General features: G+C 40.4%; 1 protein-coding gene across 1 annotated transcript in view; it reads right to left on the reverse strand.

Moving 5' to 3' along the window:
* Window positions 1-1201: 1201 nt before the first annotated feature.
* The window catches only part of npr3 (natriuretic peptide receptor 3), a 29970-nt gene continuing 4630 nt past the window's right edge, over window positions 1202-26541 (reverse strand). Inside the window, exons 3-9 of the mRNA XM_085293216.1 lie at window positions 10262-10384; window positions 8474-8649; window positions 6605-6740; window positions 4625-4719; window positions 4403-4535; window positions 4236-4320; window positions 1202-3837 (exon numbers count right to left, since the gene is read on the reverse strand). Coding sequence (XP_085149342.1) covers window positions 3726-3837; window positions 4236-4320; window positions 4403-4535; window positions 4625-4719; window positions 6605-6740; window positions 8474-8649; window positions 10262-10384 — 860 coding nt within the window. The 3' untranslated portion in view covers window positions 1202-3725. The remainder of the gene's footprint in view (window positions 3838-4235; window positions 4321-4402; window positions 4536-4624; window positions 4720-6604; window positions 6741-8473; window positions 8650-10261; window positions 10385-26541) is intronic.

Consider the following 26541-nt stretch of genomic DNA (forward strand, 5'->3'; position numbering starts at 1 on the left):
AAATTCCAAACTAGTGATGGGATTTCCGGCTCTTTTTGGAGAACCGGCTCTTTTGGTTCGGCTCATTAAAAAGAGCTGGCTCTTTCGGCTCCGAACCGGCTCTTCAAGTTATTTTGTTGCTTTAATTAATTAATTATTAACAATAATATAACATTATGCACGAAAGGAATTACTAATGTATTTATATATGTTTATATATAAAAATATGCGGTGGCCCCTAGAGACAAAGCACGTACAAACTCCAAAACACATTTCTAGCGTTAACTGAACTTCCACAACAGAGCTACCTAGATCATTAAATTACACAATCGAAAGCATGCGTGTATTGTTTGTGTATTTATACACAGGCACTCATATATATTCAAATAATTTAAAAAAATGTTTACCTGTTACTACCACACACCAAATCCGGTCGTTGGTACTTGCTGGCTTGTGTAGCCACTAGGTAACAAAAGCTCAACACTGCCCCTAGCATCCTGGAGGACTTCTGTTGTGTTTTGTATGTGTTTTGAGTTTTTATGTGCTTCTGAGTTTTTACGTGTTTTGAAGTTTTTACGTGTTTTGGAGTTTGGACGTGTTTTGTCTGTAGGGGCCACCGTAAATATACTTTTATTTATTCACTCCACATAAAATGTAATAAATAAATCATATAATACAAAAACCAACTATTTACATTTCAACTTTTAACTATTTACATTTTCAGCTTTTTCCTTTGAAAACAAATTTAAAGTGAAACAACACAAAACACTGCAAACCACAACACAATTAAATATAAATATGAAAAAATATAAAACAAAAAGAAGATGCACATTCTCTGTCATATGGACCTGCATGAATAAACTTTCTGAATCCTTTATCATCCGCATCTGAAAATAGTTGTGGATGATTACTATACCTTTCTAATGTGACGTTGTTGTCCCCGGCTCTCTTTCTCTCTCTCTGTCTCCCGCTCTGTTCCTGTGCTACTGCGAGCCTTGTGCTTTCCCAGTGCTAAGCACAAGGCTGACGTGCGGAGTGGAGTGGAAAAAAAGTGTGAGAGAGAGGGTGAGAGAAAGAAAAAAAACCCACGGCTCACGTCGTTCACTTCAAAAAGTTGGCTCTAAGAGCCGTTTCGTTCGCGACCGACGCATCACTATTCCAAACAGGATGAAGGCCCTAGCATGAGTAGTGGTCAAAAGAAGGCAAAAAAGATATACTGCGGACAAACTGAGCCAACTCTGCTGAACCTGGTGTGCGGGGAAAAATTATCAACATGCTTTTTGTGACATTTTTGTTTGCTGGTGTGCTGTGTGATTTTCCTAATGTGAAATATGTGTCGTGTCTCCAAAAGGTTGGGAAACACTGGTCTAAACTGAATCAAAAAGTAGAGGGAAAGAAAAGGAAAAGAAATAAGATCTCTTAAAAATATCATTAAACACAAAGCACTCAACTTGTTTTTTAATCACCTTTTAGCAGAAAACATTCAATTTCTTTCTTTTTGCATTGTATGTTGTAGGTCCCATAGAATATTATTTCCCATGTGTTCATATGCATTTGCCATAAAACCTGCCTAATGATAAGTTCTGTTACATCACTGGAATTTACTTCCGTTTGCTGCTTATCTCGTTTCACTAAACAACAGTAAGTCACTTCTTGTCCTCTTCTTTGTCAAAGAAACATATTGTCAGTCGGTATGATATCAAATAGTTTTATAACTTTAAATTTACTATGAAATGTGATAAACCTGCTCCATCATTGTCTTGTATTATTTGGCCTTTGAATGCTCATAAAGAATTCAATATCACTTTTTATTCTCATTATTCATTATTTGCATGTTATTAAACAAAACAATGTTGATGACATTTCAGACAAACCAAAAGTTTAATGACGTAGGATAAACTGTATTCCTATCACAACGTATACTCTAATTAAAATAATATCAACATTAACACTGGCTTATAAAGAATTCCCTATATTTGTATTATAAGTGATACGTGAGAAGTATTTGTAGGGTACAACTGAACTATTATTGTAGTAAAAGTATGCTTTAGAAATAATCATAACAAGAAAATACAAACTTATTATAAATTCAAAATTGAGAGAAATATGTAACATAATAGATGTTATAATTTACAAGAAATAAATTAAACACACTGCGTTCAATGTTCAGTCATCCTAAACAACCACATGCCAGGAGTCATTATAATAATATTACACACAGATTAAAAAAAATAACCCAGTGCTTAAGAATAAAATTGTTTTTGTTTGCTTTTTTTAACGAAATGATAAACAATAAATCAGTTCTTGCTGAAATGATTTTCCCCTGCGTACAACCTCAACAAGTAAGCTAGCAACCTTATCTATAGATCTCTTTATTAAACAGCCTGTAGAAAAGAGCTTATTTATGTTACTAAAAACCACGACTGTACTAATATAAATAAACCACTAACTAATTAATGAATGTCTCAACAATACGCCCTTAATAACAATAACTTACTTCTAATAACTTATTCTTGTTTGGCAAAAAACTTGGCCTTGGTGATCATGTGCTGTTGGGCTCCTGTCCAGATTTGTGTTTACGGACATCAGTTCATTGAAAGTGAGACAAGTGTCAAAAATATCAGGTCGCCTTTCTCTTCTCTTTGCAATTTATTTACAGCCTCAAAGGCGATGTAGACACACAGAATGAAAGAGAGCACAGAGGAGAACAGCAGGGATGCTGAAAGTAAGTAAATATGAATAAAGTATTGTTTTTACTACTTTGGGTTTTGGGGCTGAGTGTACTCTGTCATCTCACTTTCACTTTCACGTGTCTCTTTATGAACCAGAACAGTGTTTCAAAGGTAAGGACTCGTGAAATGTCATGTATGAGACGCTTGTATTGCAAGACACAGACAGGAAGTGTGAAGTGATTCTCTGCAATTATGCTTTTATACACATCTTTACACAGAAAATATTGTTTACTGCTATATTAAAGTTTCATAAAGAACCAGTAATAAAAATGCAACGTAAAGTACACATTATCAGTAAAAATATCTTTAGTATCTTTTCAGGTGGTGAATTAATTATATGAGGAATTTTTCAAATAAAATTATTTAAAAGAAAACAATCATTAGAAATCAGCATGATTAGAAAACTGATGGAGCATGATTTGTATGGAGGCTACCAGACTGCAGCAATGTTGTAATGGACTGAAAACCTTACAGTATCTGTAGCTCAAGATCAGTAGCTTATCACCTATTGATATAGATCGAGTCTATACCCCTGTAGCTCTGTTATATCCTTAAAGTGTTAAGATGACATTTAGGTTTACTACATGTATACACTGTTTTTAAAACTGCAAGGTAAAAATAGATCTCAACAACTCTGCTAGTAGTGCATGCCAATATAGTGTTAAATATGCCGTCTGTTTTGAATTATTCACAGTTATTAGTTAGAATGGTGTGAATAATAATAATAATAATAATAATAATAATAATAATAATAATAATAACAGATGCCTAGAAAAACCTCAAAGAACATTGTGGCCAAATATCATGAAACACCAATACAATCATTTACCTTTGTGTGGGGGAAAATCCAAGTGAGTGGTGCTTTGTGACTGTTACAGCTGTCCTGAGTTATAAGTCAAAACATCAAAGGACACAAAAACGAGTGTCTCATGATTAACACTGTGGGTCTACTGACAGCCACTGCAAAGTCTTTGGTCACATGTGCGATTCTCCATGGACTGTGTCAGCCTCTCATTATGCTGCTGAGAAGTTTGACCTAATGGAGTCTTCTCGTAGCTGACGATGCTTCCCAGAGTCACATTCTTCGCCGTGTGTGCGACGCTCAATGGTAATTCTGTAGTTTTTTCTGCACAAGAAGGATTCAAAATAAAGTAGAAAACGATGTCTTTCAATATGTTTGTTTTTCCTCTACAACTTTTACTTTAATTCCTCTCTTTCACCATTAAATCATACTCAGCAAAGTCATGGAGACCTCTGAAAGCAGGGGCTAAAGTTAAAACGCTATAACATGCAAAATAAATCAGGAAAATCTAATATGAAAGTCCTTCACTTGAGTGTTTGATGATGTGACTGCTGATTAACTCTGAAGTTTTCATTTCTTCTTAATTTCAGTAAGTAAACCAGTTTTGAGTCAGTAAGGTTTCATTTGAGATATAATTCCTGAAGTGTACATAGTTTTTATCCAAGGCAAAATTACACCAGAACATGCCACTGTCCAGAAGAGCTGACTACATAGTTTTTTACCTGAAAAAGTAGAACGCTACGAGGATCACAGCCCCCAGAACAGCTCCGACTATGACTCCAGTCAAAGCTGACACTCCTAGTCCACCTGTTTGGACGAGCACTCATTAGTGAAAACAAACACTGCACCAAAATATTGTTCATCAATGTCACACGTGTCATTAACATACATTTACAGGGTGTGTCTGATTTATCGGTTTTCTCAGGGTGGTCTTTATCCCCTCCTTTCAGAGTGAAATGCTCAGTGTTGAATGCTGGCAACAGCTGAAAAGTCCCATTTACACCAAAGTAATTGGCCACCACCTGTAAATGAGTCAGATTGTTGTTGTTATTAAGCTGCACAACACATTCCCAATACGAAGCCTGTTAGAGATCTTAGAGCTTCTTCTTACCTCATAGGTTCCTGCTTCAACATTTATCATGGTCATCAAAGAGAAATCTCCATTTCTATCACCATTGGCATCTATAGACACTTGGCCAGCAATTCCTGCAACCCATTATGAAGCAGCATTATTTGACTACAATCCCAGAAATGTAGAGGGAAAGATACCTCACTACCTCATAGTGCATGAAAAGGTTTTTGTTTTGTTTTCCTTTTTGGCATATTTGTCACGTTTACATCTTTCAGATCACAAAATAAATTGTAGTACTAAACAAAGATTTTAAATAATCTTCCCAGGAGTGACTAACCTACCAAAATTATTCCAAAAGTGCATCGACATCTCCTCCAGGAGGTCACAAAAGAACCTAGAACAACATCTAAGGAACTGCAGGCCTTCATTGCCTCACTTAAGGTCAGAGTTCATTATTCAACAAGACGCAGAGCAAAAATGGCATCCATGGGAGAGTTCCAAGGAGAAACCAAAAACAACACAAAGGCTCATCTCACCAACAAGTATCCTGATGATCCCCAACACGTTTGGGAAAATACTATGTGGACTGACAACCAATGTTCCCTCTGCTGGCACGTCTCTGTGTTGCGCACAAAAAAAAATCTAACCTGAACTGAAATTAAGATTAAAACTTTAACAATTCTGCTCTGCAGTGTTAGTCAGTGACTGGCTGCTCCCGTATGGGATCAGAACGATGCCACCTTATCCCACAGTCCAGCCAATGATGCGATTCACATTCTAATCAACGTGGTTGACAGGCTGTGACAGCGTCCTTATGTGCCGACACCGGTGTTTTAGCAAAGCGGCTGATGTGGAGTGAAGCCACGTTAATGACAACGTGTACAACCACTGGAGATGTGAGCAGGACAGACGGAACAACTGACGGACAAAGTGTGGACTTTATACCAGTTTTTAAATTGTGTTGATCGGCCACGTAAAACCAGAGTTATGATAAAAATATCTGCAATGTTTGTTTTTCTTCCTGAATACTGTCGTTGTTTATATTTACTGCAGGAAGAAACGGTAAAAACGGCGTTTTATAAGGAAAACGCTCGAAAGCCTGCGAGCAAAGACAACACCAAACCCCTCCCCCAGCCTGTGTGTCAGAACAATGAGGCGACTGCTGAGTGTTACAGGTGTTACAGCAGTGACACATCTGCTGCTGTCAGGCCTGCAGGTATCAGGCTGTTGTTCTCCTTCATCTCATAGTGGACAAAAATTATTTTTTGGAGCGGCACAAATAATTTGTGTGGCATCAGATTTGATGCAGAACAGCTGATTGTTCTGTAAATAGTTTGAAATGTTTGTTTAAAAAACGCTTTGGCTGCATTTTTAGGTAAAAGCTGCAAAAAACTCTGTTTGCAAAACTCAGTTACTTTTTTGAAGAAGTAACTATATAATTAATTGCCCAACATTGGTCATTATTTACTGTATTTGCAGACAGAGTTACAGACTCTCTCCCAGACCACAGACTCATAATACAAGTCAGAGCAAAAAAAATAAAAAAGAAGGTTGTGTTTTCAAAATTGGAGTTCAAGTTATTTTTACGTCCAATAGTGTTAACATGCTGCACAGGTCATGAACAAGATTTTTTTTGTAAGTGGGCTAAAGCAGTTAATTAAAAGTAGTCTAACATAAAGTTGGTTCAAAAACTGCTTCTCAGATTTGTTAGTTTTCTAGAGAGCAAATGATTTCAGAGCGATCATTATCATTTTGCACAGTACCTGCAGAGTCATCAGTCACTGTATTTTCTGTACAATGGTATATTAATGTCAGTGTTAATTCCACGTCAGCCTGATGTTTTTTTACTCCTTTGCATCAGTGGCATTTAAAAGTTCATTCTTCATTGCTCTTGTTTTGTCGATGTGCAGATGTTGCTTTAGAGTTAAGCAAATATGAAGTCTGCAAGTTTATATTTGATCATATACAAAATAACATCAGACTAAATGATGGTCACATAACACCATCTCGTGTGTTTACCTTCGAACGTTCTGTTCCACATACGTGAGGTGATCTCTGTTCCATTCTTCTTGCTGTACCCATTTTTCATGGCTTCATGCAAGGCGATGGTATACAGTAACAGGGCATCATGGAACCCCTCCACAAACATGTTGACCTGACATGAAACAAATTCATGAAGTGACTGTGCTGTTCACATAATCACGATGGCTTTTTAGGACAGATGTCACGATGCTTTGCATACATTTATCTTTTGAAGAACTGACAGAATATATTATCAATTTACTCAATATGCAAATGGTAAATGGACTGATTCTTATATAGAGCTTCTCTCCCACAGTACTCAAAGCTTAATACAACACACAACATTCACACAGCACTTTCTTCTTTGATTTTAAGTGCTTACTAAACTAACATTCATACTCCGATGGACACATCGGAGAGAAACTTAATGTCTTGCCCAAGGATAGTTGACATGCAGACTAGGGGGAGCCAGGGATCGAACCACGAACCTTCTGATCAGAATCTACCTTCTGAGATACAGCCAGACAAAGAGACTAAGTGTAAGTTTCTTGATGCGTGCACAATCATCCAGGTAAGTACATCCCAAAAAGTTGATTCTGTTCATCTGCATCTGTTTTCAGTGGGAAAAACGTTCCATCACTCATCCAAGTGACTTCTCCAGTGACTGAAACCAGCCCACTGAATGAACAGTGGACTATAGTTTCATTCGTTGTGCAAATGTCCTGTTTATAAGGTTGGAAACCTGCAGTCAGCTGAGACTAAAGAAGTCACCTGCATGAGTGTTGAAACGTTTTTCCCACTGAAAACATCCAATTATTTCTCTTGGTGGTTTTATTATGTAGTCTTAATCTACTTTTAGAACCTCTACAAAGTATCCCATTTTAGGAATTTTCTGTAGTTTAAATAGCACTGCGATGTAAAACACATTTGCTTCTGCTAGTCTCTGAAAGAAGTGGTACACACCATTGTATGAAATCTTGCTGCCCCTGGGGCTAAAACTGGGATTCTGACAGGCTCCATAAGTGAGTTAATTCCCACAGACTCCCATGATATCATGGTCCTTGGTCTTTGTCCAAGTATCTTTAGTTTTATTCTGGACTTATGTCTTAGAAAGTTATTAGATAATGAAGGTTCTAATTCCTAAATATGTTATTTTTACTGCATGTGTTTGTTATTTATAGTTCTTGATTTTTGCTGCTTTATTTTAGTTCCTCTTTTGTGTCCAGTCTGTCTCATCTCTGTGTTCCAGTCTCCAGTGTTGCTGATGGCCCGACAATCAGCTGCAGAAAAGAACAAAGTTATAACATACAAAGGTTGAAGTGAGAGTCCACTGCAGCCTGTCTGTACTGTTCATGTTGTATATTCTTCATGTGGCTTTTTTTGTTGTTGTCATTTTTGGCACAATTTGTTGTTTTTTTTTTACTTTTTCCCAATTTGAACTTCCCTAAAACCTCTGACATATATGGAAATAATGCTTGGGGTTTTACTCACCAGTTTGACGTTGTACTTGCTCTGAGGGGGTCGTCTAATTGTTGGGGTTATCTGTATTATTGTAGGATCTTTACCTAGACGGGTTTTTTGTTGTGGTTTGACACTATATAAATCAAACTGAATTGGAATAATCTTAACAGCAGTTTTAGTGTGAGCTAATATGCTAAACTGCTATTTTTAACACTAGTCATATATTATTCTAACCCTGGAAAAGTCCTGTAAGGTTCCAGTTATCACACATATTTTTTTAGTTCTGTTCACTTGACCCTCCAAAATCACTACCTAAACCATGAGGCAAACATATCAGCATTTACGCTCAGTTTTCTTATGCCGTACACTTCTTTATTTTAGTCTGATATTGATAGACATACTTACATTTTCACAGTCGTTGCAGTCATGAAGCCCTACTTTTTCAAAAGGCATTTTCATTTCTATGGAGAAGTTCTCAAACTCAGGCTTGACAGTTCTCAGAAGAGTCACAGTGTTCAGAGCAGCGTAGGCTTGCCTTGCATCGTTGTCGTATTCATCACCTCTCTTCCATGAGCCATTGCCTAGAATTTAAGTTTCCAGGGACAAAAAAAAACTACATTTACCAAATAATTTACAAATGTAATGCTTTGCTTGTTACATAGAGCATACATTTACACACAAACCCCATCAAATTAAACCTGTGAAGTAGAACTAAGAACTACTGAGTCTTTCTTTAATCGTTTCACATCTACTGATGCCTCACAAAGAAGAGAACTTGTGCTAGATCAATAAAATTGAATTAAAGTGAACTAAAGTAGTCTGCAATTATTCTAATTTGAATGAATTAAATGGGTAATGTCACTAATATCCATCCATCTATCCATTTTCTTCCACTAATCCAAGGCTGGGTCGCTTGGTCAGCGGCCTAAGCAGAGAAGCCCAGACCTCCCTCTTCCTGGCCACCTCCAGCTCGTCCGAGGGAACAACAAGGCATTCCCAGGCCAGCCAAGAGATACAATCTCTCCAGCCTGTCTTGGATCCCCCACAGGGCTTCCTCCTGTGAGACATGCCTGGACCACCTCAAACAGAAGGCACCCAGGAGGCATCCTTGTCAAATTTCCAAACCACCTCAACTAGTTCTTTTTGATGTGGAGTAGCAGCGGCTCCTCACCCTATCTCTAAGGGAGAGGTAACTCGTCCCTGACCCGGAGCCTCATGAATGCAACGACCACTTCGGACTAAATGATGTTGTTTTTGTGCTTTTTATCACACACACATTTACACATCAAGTTACTTTTTGCACAATGCTCCGTCTTTATGTAGTCCTGTGTTGATTGTCTGTTGTATGTAGCACCATGGCTTCGGAGGAACGCTTCACTGTGTACACATGGTTTTACTGACAATAAAGCCACTTGACTTGACTTGAGTGGGCACTCCATCATTTTCCGTCTGAGGACCATGGCCTCAGATTGGAGGTGCTGATTCTCATTCCCTCACGTATCCACGAGAGGATAAAGAGCTGGACCAGTATTCTCTGACGGGAAAGAAAACTGCATTGTTTCTCCTGTATCCGAGGTTCGACTAACAGACGTAATCTCCTTTCCAGCACCGTGACATAGACTTTCCCGGAGAGGCTGAAGAGTGTGATCAACGTATAGTTTCAGCACACCCTCCAGTCCGTCTTCTAAAAGATGGGAACCACCACCCTGGTCTGCCAGTCCAAAGGTACCACTCCTGATCGCCATCGTAGAGGTGTGTCAACCAAGACAGCTTTACAACGTCCAGTTGAAGTCAGCAGTGCTCCACCAGCACTTGTACCCCTCCTGAGTCGCCTGAGTTTGCCAGAAACTCTTCAAGGCAGTCCACAAGTCTTTTTCCATTGCCTCTCCAAACTCTTCCCACACCTGAGTTTTTGGTTCAGTCATTGCCCGAACTGTGTTCCTCTTGGCTTGTCAGTACCTGCCTCTGAAGTCCCACAGGCTAACCAAGCCCGATAGGACTCCTCCTTCGGCCCAATGGCTCCCTTCACCTTTGTCCACCTGGTTTGGCGATTACCACCACGCAGGCACCAACCACCTTACTTAACTGGTACACACTTTAACAAACCTTGACAGACAATGCCAGTGCTTTCTAATAATTATTTACCTTAAATATGTATGTTAGACACATTTAAGGTAATGGATGTTAACTTACCATAAGAAGAGGCATTAAAGAGTTCAACATTAAAGAATATGCATTTGCCAGTTGTCATCTGTCGTTTGTGTGCAGCCAGCATGATCTCTCTTATTTTTTCTGCTCCCATGCACATAATCACCACTGCAGAGAAAATCAGACAGAGACAAAAAGTCATTTAATAGGCTCATCAGTTTATTTGGACACAATAAGTTATGAAAAGGGAAAATTAATTTAGGTAAGCTTTAGTGTAATTTACGTTAAAAGATAACCCAAGCTCCACAAATAATAGTGAAAATAATAACAATTCAGTCGGATTCACAGTCGGGTGGGTGGTGTGGTTTTGCCACACTTGTATACATTTTTCACACAGTCATCAAATAATCGTAGTTCCTGACAGATTTTCATTCCAAGCACATCAGATATTTAATGCATGTAATTTACTGTGTAGCCAGTTACAATCTTTCTCGATGTGCAGGTTAGTGCTCCACAATAGCATCGAACCCCACATGTCCCAGATGTAATTCTTTTTTGAGGAGCATATCATGTTAATCAAATTCTAACACACATACCTCACATAGCTTCAAATGATGAAAAGAACCATCAAAGTGAAAACAGTAAGAAATTTACTACAAGCCTATCTCCAGCACAGCTGCTGATAATTATTACTGTAAGCATCAGGCCTGATGTGCACGTATACACAGAGCGCTCTGTGGACTATTTCCAACACAAAATGTAACCAGTGGATGTGTGGTGTGTAATCCTGGATGCACGTCACTCTGATTAGAGCCTGCAGATGGAGCAGATACTGGACCAGCTGCCGTCAGAGACAGCTGGCTAAAGCTAATCAGCTGATGGACTCCATGCAGTGTGCTGCTTTTGGGCCACATTGGCACAATCAGTGCTGTTACTTAAACTGTATATTTTCAGTTTAATCAGTCATGTTAGTCAGACACCGTCCTCACATCTGATGGAGCAGATAAGCTTTTAACTTAATCAAGCTGTCTGTACAGAGTGCATCATGACTCATATTTCATTTCAAAATGTGATTCGATCTTCAAGATTAAGAACTTACTGATCCTGCTGGGCTGCTTGATGTCGCTGCACAACAGACTAAGCATTTAGGTACACACTAATGAACTGTAAGGAAAAGATTCATTACAGCAGCCCAGCTTCTTCCATTTCTCAGTATTTGGTGTTCATATGGAGATGTGGACAGGGGCCAGCATGGTACCAGCTGAGCATGCCTGAGAACACATCCTAAAGAGGAAGGTGCTCAAGAGGTATGTTGATCAGATACTGAACTGCACAGCTGACTCATATCAACACAAACAACCAAGTTGTCTCCAGATGTACAAGCTCCTGTTTCTAAGATGGAGTTAATACACTACATAGATGAAACCTATATTTCGTAACCTTTATATACTTAATATAATGTGTTGGTTTACCACCTCAATCACTGCCAGGGGCTTGGACTGTAGAACAACCAGGAAAACACGCAACACATCAACTACACATTTAAATAGTGCTTTTCTACTCTTGCTGAGCACTCGGAGCATTAAGAAGCTGTGTACCGATGAAACACAGTCAAAGCTAGGTGCAGGTTCACTGTTCACTGTCTTTCTCAGGAACAACACTCCAAGACTCCTGCACTTAGGGACACACCTCACTTGCTTTTACTGTATGTAACTGTATCCACTGCCACTCATTGTCATTTGATCAACATTATTGGATTATTATTATAATTATTATTGGATGTTTCAAGTTCTGTTGAGTAGTGGACTTCTATAAAATTGAAACTGGTACTGGTGCTTTTCTCCAAAGCACCTTCTAGTAAAAGTCTTATTCGTCCAGTCTCACACGCTTTCATACCAGGACTTTAGTCTAAAACTAAAACAGCTGCACTGGAGGCAACTTATCTCTTGAAGGCAACTTCAGCATCTTGTCTCGGAGGAGCCAGCGATCCTTCTTTCACAACCAAAGTAGTTGCATTGTGCAGACCATTACAATGCAGAGTTTATATGAGTCCTACATTGTTTCACTTGTTATAAGAAGTACCAGCTGCTTGGTGGCCTGACACACTAATATGCCCTGAGAAAAAAGAGACATGTGTGTAAGCAGTAAACCATAACAAGCTGATTAGAGGACGTTTAAGTTTAAACACAACACAACTGTGTCTTTTTCCCTTTTGCTCTTTGGAAAAGCTGTGATGTCCGTGGCACGGGTAAGCACATGCTTTGGTAGACTGGTGCTGAAATGGGAGTCGTATATGTCAGTGCTAGAAATGGACCACACTACGTTTTTTACAGTTTGATTCACTGCAAGTCAGGATCAGTGCTGGATTTGTATTTTTCTCAAAAGAAGAAAGCTTTACACACATACAGTGTGGAGACATTATTGTAGCATCTTTAACTTCAAATATAAAACGTCTTGATCCTGTTGTGATTTGGTGCTGTACAAACTGAACTGAGACATGCTCAGGAGATGCTGGTTCTCTTTGGATGCACTTTCATGTGTAACTTAATCTCAGCGAATAGATGAACAAATACAGATGCAGCTTCTTCTCATCTGTCCACGCTGTCCAGTGCATTTGTTCAAGCTCCAAAACGAACTCTGGAGTTAAAGTTAAAGTGCAGAAAAAGTCACTAAACTATGAGTGAAACAGCAACAGCACTTTGTGAGCAAGTGTGCACACTTTATTCACACTTGTGGAATACTGATTTAATATAAAATTAAATTATTTTACATTTGACTGGTCTTCACACTCCAACACGCTGGGAGTCGGTGTTTCTCGAATGCCTTTGAAGTAAAAACTGACCACTTTTCAAATTGTAATTGTAAAATTTTTATTATTATTATTCAATTCAACAATGCAAAGTCCTCGAAAACTAGGAAAAAAAATTAATCAAATTAATAGAGTTCATATAAAGCACCCTGATTTGCATATTAATTGCAGGAATTTAAAGATAATCATCTGAAGAATTTAAGAAATCCATGTTAGTAAAGAGACTCCTCACTGCTCTGTAGACCGCAGAGCCTTTTCTGTTTACTTTAAATATTTAATGATCAAAATGAGTGAAGTGAGCCGAGGAGGAAAAAGTCAAATGTAACGAAGGATTTTGCTGGGTTGTATAAAAGGGTTTTTTTCCCCTCTGGTGTCCCAGTGATTAAAAATAAATAAACCAACAAACACATGGCTGCACAAACAAGGCTTGCAATTGAAAAACAGTAACCCCAGCGCCCCGTCTAATAAGGAAGATTCAGAGTCTCGCTGGAACATTCCTCACAACTCTGTCACTTAAACACACCTCCTGAAATATCCCTTGAGTCAGTGGGACAAACTTCACCTCAGTACTGCCAGCACTGTAGCACCCTTTAATTACACTGGGCTCTACACACTACTGGCCCTGTATATGCTCTGCAAGCCATTCCACGGGGCAGCGCTTGCAGCCAGCAATATTTCAAAACTTCTGGATTTTCCTTTTTGCTGGAGCGCTGATGCTCGTTACAAATGAACTCAGGAATGGGCCAGCACATGGAGCACTTACTGAGTGCCCACACTGTATTTCAGATGCCCTGTTTCGCCTGTTAGCTTTCGAAATATAACATAGTGAAAATGGGCAGAGGCAAATTGCAATGCCATTTCCATAAAACAACAAGCAGTGATGTTGGATGTGCTTGTCAGACAGGTGAACGGGATAAGGAAAAGAAAGGAGGGTGGAAATTAAATATGTATATGTAGGTCAGTTAAACAGAGTCCTTAAGATACAGAAATCAATATTTATTTCCTGACTAACTGTTTCTCCTTATTATTATAGTCCTGGGGTACATATCACTGTCTGAACCTTGCAGCCTGATTATCAAGTCACTTGTGGTCGCAGAGTCAAAGTGGATCTCGAGTCCTACCGGAGCCCTGGAGGAGTTCTGTCCTTCATACAGATTCAGGATCAGAGTGCAGGTCTCACATGGACTAACAGTGGAAATGAACCAATCACAAGAAAGGTGCTTTATTTTCAGTTTGTGTTAGAATCTTTATGATGTGATGTTACAAAATCATCTATAACAAATAGTTTGGGTTTTTTGTTTGCATATGTTGGGAGAAGCACATAGTTTTGAATTATTGGAGATAAATTATGAAAATTTCAGGGGCGGATCACGCCTCCAAACACGGCCCTTCCGTGTATTTTCTATATATGACCCGCACCCCCGGCCCAGTTCTACAAGCTGTTCGTTCGCGTTGATCCCCCCGTGTTCTCTCATTAGTACACGGGGGGATCTGCCAGGCCCGGGAGCTGCCGCCAGTCCCTATCGAGGACTTCGAACAACCGCAGCTCAATTCTTGATTAACCCTCTCAAGGCAGGTGTTGCCAATTTACAACAGTTAAAAACTAACAACCTGATTACCCCACATACATATTTTATGAGTTTTTTTTACTCAGAAGTACCACTGGAGGACTTGGTTGTGCATTAGCAACAAAAGGTTTAATTTGAGCATGAGAGCCATTTGCCTTTATATACTAAAACTAAGCTAAAACTAACCCCTGACCCTAACCCTACATCTTACATTGTAATTTTATTTGCATTTCAAACTGAGTATGAAACAATAAATTTTTTCAGATATCAGGAAAATCAAACTAAAGGATCAAATTCCAAATGACATCACCTCAAAAAACCAATCAAATCTGAGAAGCTGGATCGTCAGATTATAACGGGCAAAGCTGACGACAGCCTGAAACTGAAGCTGATAAACATGTGATTCACTGCCTTTAATATTCATGGTTTAAAAGCATAAATGAAGCCTTTAGAAAAATAATATTACTCTTCAAATCTGTGCTTCACGCTTCATTCAACATAGAAACATGACACCCAGCTTGACTTAAGGTTTTATTGTACAATATCAGCTCTGGGAATTTGGGACACGGTCTAAAGTAATAACCCAACATGTGGCTCTCAGTCAAACAGAGGAAACATATCAAATCTTTAAACTTTTACATTTGATGAAAATCTCATCTGTGTCTTATTTTTCAATGGCAACACATCTGAGAAAGCTGGAAGAGTATGAAGGAAACTGCATATGTCAACGTTTACCTGAAGTGGGTCTGAATCTAGTGTTGTATACCACAGCCACAGCTCTATCCATAATGCAATTACAAACACACAGGCACTGCTTTTTCCAGACCTGGTGGAGAGAAACTGATGGCTGATGACATATTATTAGTTGCCTACGGTAACCTGAACATGTAAAGAGGAGCAGATGGTGCCCAGGAGGAGTATTAATGTCATGGTAGTGTTTCAGTTTTTGTACTTCTCACCACCATTCCTAGAGGAACTGATGAGCTTGGACTGATGAGCTGAGACTGTAGTTAAGCTGTAACAGTGTATAAACCTTTTTACTCTAACAGTAAAGAAACATTATTTCCTTACTGTGTAGATGGATAAAAATACATAGTTAACATTTTTAGAAAAACACAAGAAACAATGTAGAACCAGGTTTGCAAGCTTTGTTTTAGAAAACACCTGTTCAGTCTCACGTGATAAAATATCTAACCATGGCGTAATTCCTATTAGCAACAAGAACAACAGGAGACACCCAGAGAGGAGGCAGCGTTTAGCATTTAGGATAATATTAGCATATGTTAATCACATAATTTAACACTGATAATTAATGTTATTGGTTACAGTTTTTTTCAGTCGCTAACAAGCGTTTGTCCAAACAGTTGTCACATTTGCAAAACTCTAAACACAATTAGCACAGGATCGGTCTGTTGTGGCCATACCATTCACACATTTCATGTCGTGTTCACCCAATATGCAGTCAGTGAACACATTTCCACAATGCTTACATTTTCTTAACAGACAAGCTATACCTCCCAACAAAATTATGGACTGTTTTTGTAGTATCTACGAATGTTAACACACAACATCCCACAATCGCAAAAACAATATTCCAAACCTTAGATACAGTATAAAAACCTCTGCCTCTGCAATGATATCAGTACAAAAACAATATCAATATCAAAAACATATCTCAGCTGATAATAAACAAACAATTGAATAATTGACACACAGCTGATTTATGTTGGGTAAATTGGGCCAACCACAGCTTCTTCCATTCTGGCTTAGACTCAGTGGGGTTTATAAGGCAAGACCTTGAGGAGTGATGTTTTTGGAAACAAAAAAAAGACAAACACTGTAATGTCTGATCGAGGAAGAGTAAGAGCAAGGGGCCCAGGGAGAAGAGCAGGCCCAAGGAGAGGGCAAGGTAGAGGTGTAAGAATGCGTGGTGGTGGCATTCCAAGGGCTGCAAGAACAGTAGTCAGTGATGAAATTCATGCCACTATCATTGACCATGTAATCAACCATGGTCTTTCACTAAGAGAGGCTGGTGAAAGAGTGCAGCCCAATTTGAGGCGGTCAACGGTTGCCTCCATTATACGCATCTTTCAACAAACCAACAGGTAAGTATTGCATTTTACATGGATTGTTTCTATTCTCACTTGACATGTCAATATTGTCATACAGTAATGCATATGTTGAATTTTTTGTCTTTCTAAAGAATGCAACGTCTTCCACCCTCTGGGGGAAGAGGAAAGCTCCTCAGTAATGATCAGGAGCTTGCCATTGTAGAAATGGTTACTGCAAATAATGCAATAAAACTGCGTGAAATTCAATTCAATTCAATTCAATTCAATTCAATTTTATTTATATAGCGCCAAATCACAACAAAAGTCGCCTCAAGGCGCTTCATAAATTCAAACTAGAATTGTGGCGGACCATGAGATATTTGACAATATCGATAGAATCAGCCTCACAACCATTACGCGGACATTGTCCAAACACAGAGTGCGGATGAAGCAGCTCTACACTGTTCCCTTTGAGAGGAACAGAGAGAGGGTCAAGGAGCTACGACGACAATATGTCCAGGTATAGTGTATATTCAATCCAATGTCCAGTTCTATAAGCTTTGCACTTTGCAAGTAGGTAACCTAAACAATACTAGGTTACAGTACAGTATGGTATACAGTACTAACATGACTTACATAAACTTTGTTTCAGAGAGTTATGGAATTGGAGGCCAACCAGGCCCCTCATGAATTCATAGACATTGATGAGGCAGGATTCAATCTGGCCAAAAGGCGTCGACGTGGACGAAATGTAATTGGAAAAAGGGCCACAGTTGATGTGCCAGGACAGAGAGGGGCAAACATTACCATGTGTGCAGCAATTGCAAATGCAGGATTACTCCTTCACAGATGTCAGGTTGGACCCTATAATACAGAGCGCTTGCTTGCCTTTCTCAATGATCTCCACCAGCGCCTGGTTCCAGAGCAGGGTCAGGAGGGTGAAAACATGAGGACCTTTGTAATTACCTGGGACAATGTGGCTTTCCATCACTCGCAAGCAATAACAACATGGTTTGAAGTCCACCCAAGACTGGTAAGTCTCTTCCTTCCACCCTATTCACCTTTCCTCAACCCCAGAGGAGTTCTTTTCTGCATGGAGGTGGAAGGTTTATGACCATCAGCCACATGACCAGATGTCCCTCCTTGAAGCCATGGATGCTGGCTCCAGGGACATCACAGTTGACGATTGCCAAGGGTGGATCCGACATACCAGGCGGTTTTATCCCAGGTGCATCGACTTGGCTGACATCAGATGTGATGTTGATGAAAACATGTGGCCTAACCCTGAAGATCGCAGAGATTAGATGCAAATTTTTTGCCTTTTTTTAGCCCCCCTCCCCCCCTTTTTATCTTGGCTTTTTGCTGTTGTTTTTTTGTTCAGAATGCTCTTGTGTGTTTCATGGATATTTTGTTCACTGTAAGCAATACTGTAAAACTTTCTCTGTCCTATCATACCGTGTTTCTACTGTACCTCCTGTAGTAAACAGTAAAGAAACAAAAACTTGTTTGCTTTTTACTGGAATGCTTTTGAATGTGAACATTACTGTACATGTGGACATACAGTTACCAACCAAGACATTTCTGGTGTCAAAATGGTGGATTGCATGTTTCGCATGCAAATACCTGTAAAACTGAAACATAAAAGTCTATGCAGTTTTTGTAATGTCAATAATAGCCAGTATTTTGAAACCTGGTGTACTTTGATTGACTGCATGTACCTTGTGAAGTGAAAACAAGTGTTATTCTTTGACAGACTAATTTCATTTTGAGTCAGATTCATAGTGTTTTTGTACAGTTAGTGTGTGCAGAGAAAGATGTGTTCTGTTTTGAAATGAAGAGTTAGTATATATTTAACAAAATGTATTTTTGAGAAGGAAATTATCCATTTGGCCAATTGTGTTTTGTAGGTGTGAGTCTGTGTTAAGAGTTTAGAAAAGTATCTGAAGTATGGGTAGGCGCTTGTTAGCGATTGAAAAAAACTGTAATATGTGCTCTCCTAACCAGTTTCACATAAATGAAACTCCTGCAGACAGGTTTGCTTGCCACATTTATTGGTTTACAAATTTTCAGTCTATTGAGGCTTCATCAGGTATAGGGTAAGGCAAACGTAAGGCTATAGGAAGCAACACCTGTAGAGCAGGTATTGCTTCCTGGATGGATGGATCATTTTTAAACTGTTGCAGTTTAAAAATGTTTAAAAAAGTTAGCTTGCACTTCATGTTGCATGAAGTGCAAGCTAACTTTGGGCGATACGTAAACATGTTCCAACAGAAAATCATCAGTTGCACATGCGCAGACTTTTTGATGGGCGGAGCAATGTAATCATGCACGGACTGATTTGCGCGTTTAGAACATAGAAAAAGTCCAAACATGGACGAACTAATTGCCAAATTGCACACTGGAGGAGAAGGCGCAGATAGAAATGGACTGTTACCTCAGCGAGGAGGTTGTAGACGGAGAAGACGATCCACTTGTTTGATGGAAAGTACATGAAAAACGTTGATGTCACACATGGCACAGGCTGTGTACACCAGCCACAAACACACCTTCAGAACACGTCTTCATCACCGCTGCTAATATTGTTAACCACCTGTGCACGCTGCTGAAACCTGATGAAGTAAACATGCTCGTTTGCCTGTCACAGAATTTTGTTTAGGGGGAATATTTGACCTTCTTTTCTTGTTTGTTTCAGTATTAATATAGATACTTTTTGGATTATGTATGTATGTATTTATTTATTTATTTGAGACACGCCGAATCGCACAAAAAACGTAGCTTTACGTCAGAGATTTCTTTTTATGATCGCTGCAAGAGACATTTTGATTTTTTATTTATTTGTTGTTTGGTCGAGTGTGTCATACAAACACTGGAACGACCTGTAAACACGTTAGTGGAAAAAAGAAGCCAGTTTCTGTCACAGCGGGACTGAACAGACTCACGCGCAGGCTCTGAATAGAGAACACAAGAGTCTTTATTTACAGCAACACCAGGTGATCTATTTACAAACTGGGGAAAGACGGGCTCCGGGGATCCGCACACGAACGGGGGACAAGACGCTGGAAGTCCACACACACTCCTAACTCCACACTCCGTCCACGCTCCACGCCTCACGCTCCTCTTCACACTCCACAGAAAACACAAAAGCTCACTCCAAACTTCACTCACTTCACTGTGTTACCTGAACTTCGCTCAGGTAACACAGGGGTTGGTCCAGGGAAGTCTATTCACAGAGACACGGAAGGATCACTACGGGTAGATCGCTAAGAAAACACGAGAGTAAGCTGAGCTGGGTTTACACTGACGAGAGTCGGCAACGGTCCAGCGACGAGAAGCACGGTGCTGCCATCTTATAAAGGGACTGGAACACTGTCGGGTGATGAGCCACAGGTGTGTGATTGCGACCAGGTGCGTGAGCCAAAGGCAGGAGCCCACAGGTGAGCTCCACCCAGGCGGAGGGAAAGAGAGGGAGGGAGAGAGCAGGAACAAAATCTAAACAAACACACATGTAGCCACGATGAGCCAACCAGGTAGACCAGGGGTCGGCAACCTTTCTGATGACGAGCGCATCTAAAATCTCCTCAGAGGTCAGTGTGCCATATGGTTGCATTAGCAATACATTTAATAATGCTCTATATTAACAGTTACGCACTATATAGAACCACTTTATAGAATCATATTTGTCCGCAGATGTTGGCAGCTGTCAGCGAATAGTTATCAGCTATTTGGAAACAAAAAAGACTTTTTAACCATAACAACAAATGAACTGTACAACAGAAAATACAAATGCTATTTATGGTCTCCTCACAACAATGATAAGAAAAATAAACTGGGCCAATATGGCATGTTTGTTATCTCTGAGTGGGAGACCATGTGATCTCTCCTCTCCCACTCAGAGACACAGGTCTCCCAGTGTCCAGCATTCAGAGGCTACCTGAGGAGTCGTGTGAGAGACAATCTGCTCACACAGACATGTAGAGCCAAATACTGTCAATAAGGCCTCTGCAATGTTCTGAAGACAGTTAAACTTGTCAGATAGTGACGTCCAGCAGGTGAACATGCAGCTCCATGAACACACACAGCTGTGGATTCCAGCTGCATCTGTAGTTCTGCAAACTTTGACACCACAGAGTCGAGGTTTTTATTTCAATCAGCTGCATTTTGATGTCATATTAACTCAGACAGTTAATGCGAGACAAATCCAGCTGCTCATTAAAGCTTCTGGTTTGATCAGAAAAGAAAACATTGGTCCAAACACCTGAAAGTCCCAAAAACACATAGTGAATTCTGTCTCGAGTCTACGGATGTATCCGTGTATCTCCGCGGTGCTGATGCTGCGCTGAGCGGAAAGCTCCTGAAGCTTTTGAAGTGTTGGAATGTAGAAAGCTAACAACGTCCCTCTCACCAGTAGCTAAGTTATTTTAACCCAATTACAAGTTGAATCTGGTAGTTGGGGTTGTTAGCTAAGATACCGTCATTAAGAAGCAGCACAACTAATGTGTCTATGCGAGCTGATTTGCGATGTGCACCGCTGGCGTGGCCATTTATTTTCTAATGCTCCTTCTCAGATTAACTCACTGCGTGTCGTGCGCAGGGCTGGACTGGGACAAAACATCACATAAATATTTAATAACAGCGAGACATTTTAAATGAGAATAAGAAAGTATATCTTTGTGCCCCCCTCTCCCTGTTAATGCCCTACCTGCCCCCCTGGCAAAACTTTGCTTGATCCGCCCCTGCACAGTTACCAGCTGTCAGCTACACAGAAAAGGATCCTGGTGTTATTTGTCTCTCAGAAACAGTTCATAACTTCAACTCTTTCATGTCACCTAAAAGGTAAACCAACTCTACTAACTAACATTATGAATAAAGTTCACTATCAGTAACTTCATAGCACCACCCAGCTGTAGAAACTCCATCATGCTAGCTAGCACGCAGTACGAAAAAGTCAGCACAACGAAAATAAACTCCACCTAAACTTGGTTCATATCTGACCCAGAGAGACTGCAGGTCATAACTTCTTACCTGAAGTTCAGTTCACCTGACACTCGGACCGGCGGCCGCCTCGCGTCTCTCCTCCTCCTGCCTCCCCTTTCTCTCATCCACCAGCTGGCCTCTGTGGAAGAGTTTTTTTTACACACTGGCCAGCATCTGGCCAATCCACCACCTCTCATTGTTTATTCCATTACAAAAAAAATCATCAGCCCATAAAATCGAAAAATCACCATCGGCCCACCGAGCAAATGCCCGGTATCCCGATGGCCAGTCCAGCTGTGGTCGTGCCATTTGTTAACCCTTCGTGTGCCGACTGTGGCACGTGTGCCCAGGGGTGCCGACCCCAGGGTAGACACAGGGACCCTGACAGTTTCTCTTTGTTTCCATTATTGTGGTTTTTATTTATATATAATGCTTTTTTTCTGAACATAGGCTGCTGCTGTTCTTTCTTTCTGTTATGAGTCTGAGTAAATGAATCTCTGCATTTGGGCACACTCTGAGGAGGAGGCTGTTAAAACAGTGCGTTTATTTACTTCTGTTGACTGCTTCTGTTAGCTTCAACCACAAACTTACTCATGGACAAATAAATAAATAAATGGCTCTTGTAAAAACTATCAACGATAGGGCGGCCTATCGTCGATATATTCGCCCAATCACCCAACCTTAGTGCAAGCACATCACAAGATATTGTGAAATATCAATATCTACAGCCTGAATCTCATACATTCTACAAGAGCCTGAGGTTATGGTTAGGTGTGGAATATACGGCTGGAACATTTGTTACCGCGGGAGTGTCATCCTAATCCATTTCATCCACAATCCGGCAGGTAGCATAGGAACGTGGAAGGTCACCTTTCGCGTTCCCATTGAATGCCTCGGGACGTGACAAATTGTCGGTATATTACGTGTCGTGAGTGAGAACGGGCTGAGGTCATGAGCTACCTCCACCAGCTGAGCCAAGGCAGCATGGATGCATGCTTTCATATGTTGCAACAGAATTTGAGACCAGACAATATTTCTTCGGTCATCTAACGGAAGTCTTCTAGCTAATGGAAGCACCTGTCATCTTATTACCTGATATGGGGGACAGGTAACATCTGAAAATAACACTAACTCTATTTTGAGTGATTTCATCAAAATGTACTAATTGGCTTTCATGAATAATAAAATGGGATTACCTGTGAGACAACTTTACACCTTGACTCTTACTGCTGAGCCGTACTGTTGGAATATATGCAGACTGTATTCTGATGCTATCAAAATAAGAACGGTCTGTTCTGAAAAGCACATCAAGCGTTGGTATGTTTATGCTGTTCTCCATTAAAAGTTAAGGTAAATTCACAACAAAAGCAGATTAAAGGTTATTAAAGGATAAACCGACCTTTATAAATATGGGTCTTTATAAATATAGTAAAAGAACACAAAACTCAAAATACCACAACACAAGAATCTGATTCTGTGGCTTTTCCAAGTAGAGACATGGATGTGAGGTGGTTGTAGCTTAGGAGGTAGAACAGATCATCTATAAATTAGAACAGCGGTCCCCAACCCCCGGGCCTCGGACCGGTACCGGTCCGTGAGTCGTTTGGTACCGGGCCGTGAGAGTTGAGGCTCAGGTGTGAAATGTCTGGTTTTCAGGGTTTTTATCGGTTTTCGGCGTTATTTTGTTATCGTTTTTATCGTTTACTCTGTTTTCCTGGGTCTTTTCACGTGTGCTATGAATAAATCTTCTTTTTTTCAGTACCGGTACTAGTTTTATTTTGTTATATTTATCCGCGACACCTCACGTGTCCGTGAAAATATTGTCGGGCATAAACTGGTCCGTGGCGCAAAAAAGGTTGGGGACCGCTGAATTAGAACATTGGTGATTTAATCCCTGGCTGCTACAGTCAGCATACCCAATGTCTTTGAGCAAGATCCTATCCCCAAGTTTCTCTCCAGTCCATCCAGAGAGGGATGTTGGAAAGTAAACCCTTAACCATAGAAAAACCTCATGAATGTGTGAAAGAGATATGTTGTATAAAGTGTTTTGAGTGCTCAGAACCAGCCATTTACCATTTACCAGTACTACAGATAAGAAGCTAATGACTCGGCAAATCCCTTTGAGTAAGAACTTTGCACTGGGAGAAAGAGCACCTTTTAACCGGAGCTCTCTGTCAAAACAAGCCTCAGTGAGGGCAGGTATTTGACATTTGAAAAGTTGCAGCATCAAACGAGAAAGCAGAGAGATAAGCACAGAGAGTCTAACCACTAACAGCACAAAGCACACACAAAAGTCTGTACTAGCTGAGGTCTTAATGCATCGATCATCCAGGTAAGGATATCCCAAAACTGGACGTGGTGTTTTCACAAAATGCTTTTCAGTAATGATGGGAAGTCCCCCAGCAGCCGGAGCTTATATCAGAATAACTAAGCTCAAAGTCACCATCACTCAAAAGGAAAGACTGAAGCTCGATTTTTAAAGTAGATGACTATCTCCTGGACACCTAAAGGCTTTGAATCCCATTTTATTTTTGGAAACTGCGAGAAATGCAGGACAGTATGAGGTCTTTAAGACATAACTGACCTGATCATTCAGGACTTGATACTGGATGGAGAAGGATTTTAAATTTAATTTGAGAGTAAGTCAGTAAAGAGAAGCTCATATGGGAGAAATATGAGCTCTCTTTTTAGTTCCTGTTAATATTCTGCCTGCTCTGCTATTAGAAAATGGCAACCAATACTACATTTGTCATGCGCCGCGGCGCGCGTGCACAAAAAGGATCCAGACGCAGACACCGCGCTAACAGAAAAGACACGTTATTGTAATAATGAAAGGCGACCCGGGAAAACTAGGGAGCAAAACAAGAAACTAAAAACCCAGGGAAACAATGACACGAGGCAGCCGGGATCGGGACCATGGGAGGGATAGAACGGGACCGTGGGAGGGAAGTGTGGCAGTCCGTGAGCAGGAAGTCCGTGGGGATAGCGAATAGGCCAGATGATGCACCGAGTGATCCAGTTGAGCCGGAGGACAGGCAGGTGGCAGACGCCGAGTAGAAACCACTGTGGGGGTGACTAACGGACTGGCGTGGAACATCCGTCAGCGCCGGGTTAAGTAGATCTTCGTGTAGTCACCGTGATGGAGAGCAGGTGCGCCAGTGATGGCCCAGCCCGGGGGTGTGGCTACCCGAGCATCACGCATTCCACAGACACAGGACCACGGACCATGACAACATTATTATTATTAAGGAGTTTCTATTACTGAATGATCCTATTAACGATTGTCATTGGCTTCACTCTGAGAGTCACTACTAAGCAGCATATTAATGATGCTACATTTGTGCACATTAATTGGATACAATGTGGTCAAATGTCTGTGTTTGTTGTATCTCCCCTGTCTGTTGTGATCAGTGCTGGGGTCGTCATGTGTTACACACATTACACAACACTGTTCTTCAAAGTAACGCAGTGTGTTACTTAATTACTACCAGGAGAAAATAATTCATTATGCTACTTGTTATAATAGTGTTGCATTTCTCCATAAGATGACCTGAAACACATTTAAATCCAAGGCTACAGTCCTACACAACAGCCTGTAACGTTGAGTTGTGTTGCGTGGTGGAGCGGAGGCGGCAAAACACCTAGCAGGCTAATCGGAAGAACACACACTCACGCTGGTATCGATAATCCACGGTGGTTCTTTAATACGCCTTCTTCAACAACCATATAAAAGCCCGGCTGAACGGCTGCGGCTCAACAACATAACGCCCAGCGTTCATACAACCCAAGCGTTGCAAATAAAACAAAAAAAGGTCTGGAGAAGAAAACATAAATCTGTCCCTCGTTAAGCACAAGCGTGAAGGCACGTGTCCTCATAATCCCGGAGCGAGAGAGAGAGACCAGTGGCACACACTGATGACACCATCAACCCTCGACTTGGGTGTCTTAAAGGGACACCACACCATAGTGGCTGTTACAAGCCCTGCCCTAATGAGGACACACACATGATTTTTCTCTCAGTATTTAGGTATGAACAAACACAAAGCAAAGATGAAAATCAGAACAAACTTTATCACCACAGTGACTCTAACTTAGAAAGAAGAACAGGTCGAAACAGAGGCTGCAGTCCAACTGCTCACCTGTTTGTCACCTGTTGAAGTTCAGGCTCTGGCTGCTGGGGTAGGGTCAGCATTCGCCCAATCTAACATCACTTGGCTAGCTTAGCATTAGCATGGCGTCTGTGCAGATAGATGCAGCTTGCACTTTACCGTCGCGTTCTCGTCCTTTTATGTAGTAAAATAACGTCCATATCCATGCTGTAGACTGCAACAGACTGAAACCAGCTGATTGTAGCTCGAGTGCATGTCACACTGATAAGCAGACTAACTGTTAACCCGAACTGAACTACTGCGATTCAGCTCTGCAAAACTGAGTCTCATCCCTACTGTTTATACAAGATATTTGGACATTATTAGTGTTTTAATAATGTAATAACTCACTATTTACCACAGACGTCATCATTTTCTTATTGCTGATCAAGCACCTCTGTGCTGTCAGGTGAAAGCAACACCATACAGCAAAAAATAACGAATAATATGTAATTATTATCAAGTTGACCTATTCCTGTTGGTGCCAGGACACCACTCTGGTTTGTTTGGGCCCATCCTGAGCCCTGGTGATATTTCGCAGTACAATAGTTGCTTTGCAGGCTGTAACGCTGCACTGTGACAGGCCAACAACACCATTTATAAGATCATGTTGGCAGTTGTTTTACACTGAAGTAGTTGTTCATCTTGAACAAGTTGTATAATATGCAACAGTCCATGTTTGTGGGCATTTCTGTTCTTCTGAACTCTCCATACAGAGTTTTGTGTAAAAACTGATCATTTCCTACAAACATGACTATGACATCATAACAGATGA

The sequence above is a fragment of the Mchenga conophoros genome, linkage group LG12 (assembly GCF_057382185.1).
Source record: "Mchenga conophoros isolate Kocher_MC1m ecotype Shallow Benthic linkage group LG12, M_conophoros_male_GT1.1, whole genome shotgun sequence".
NCBI lineage: Eukaryota > Metazoa > Chordata > Actinopteri > Cichliformes > Cichlidae > Mchenga > Mchenga conophoros.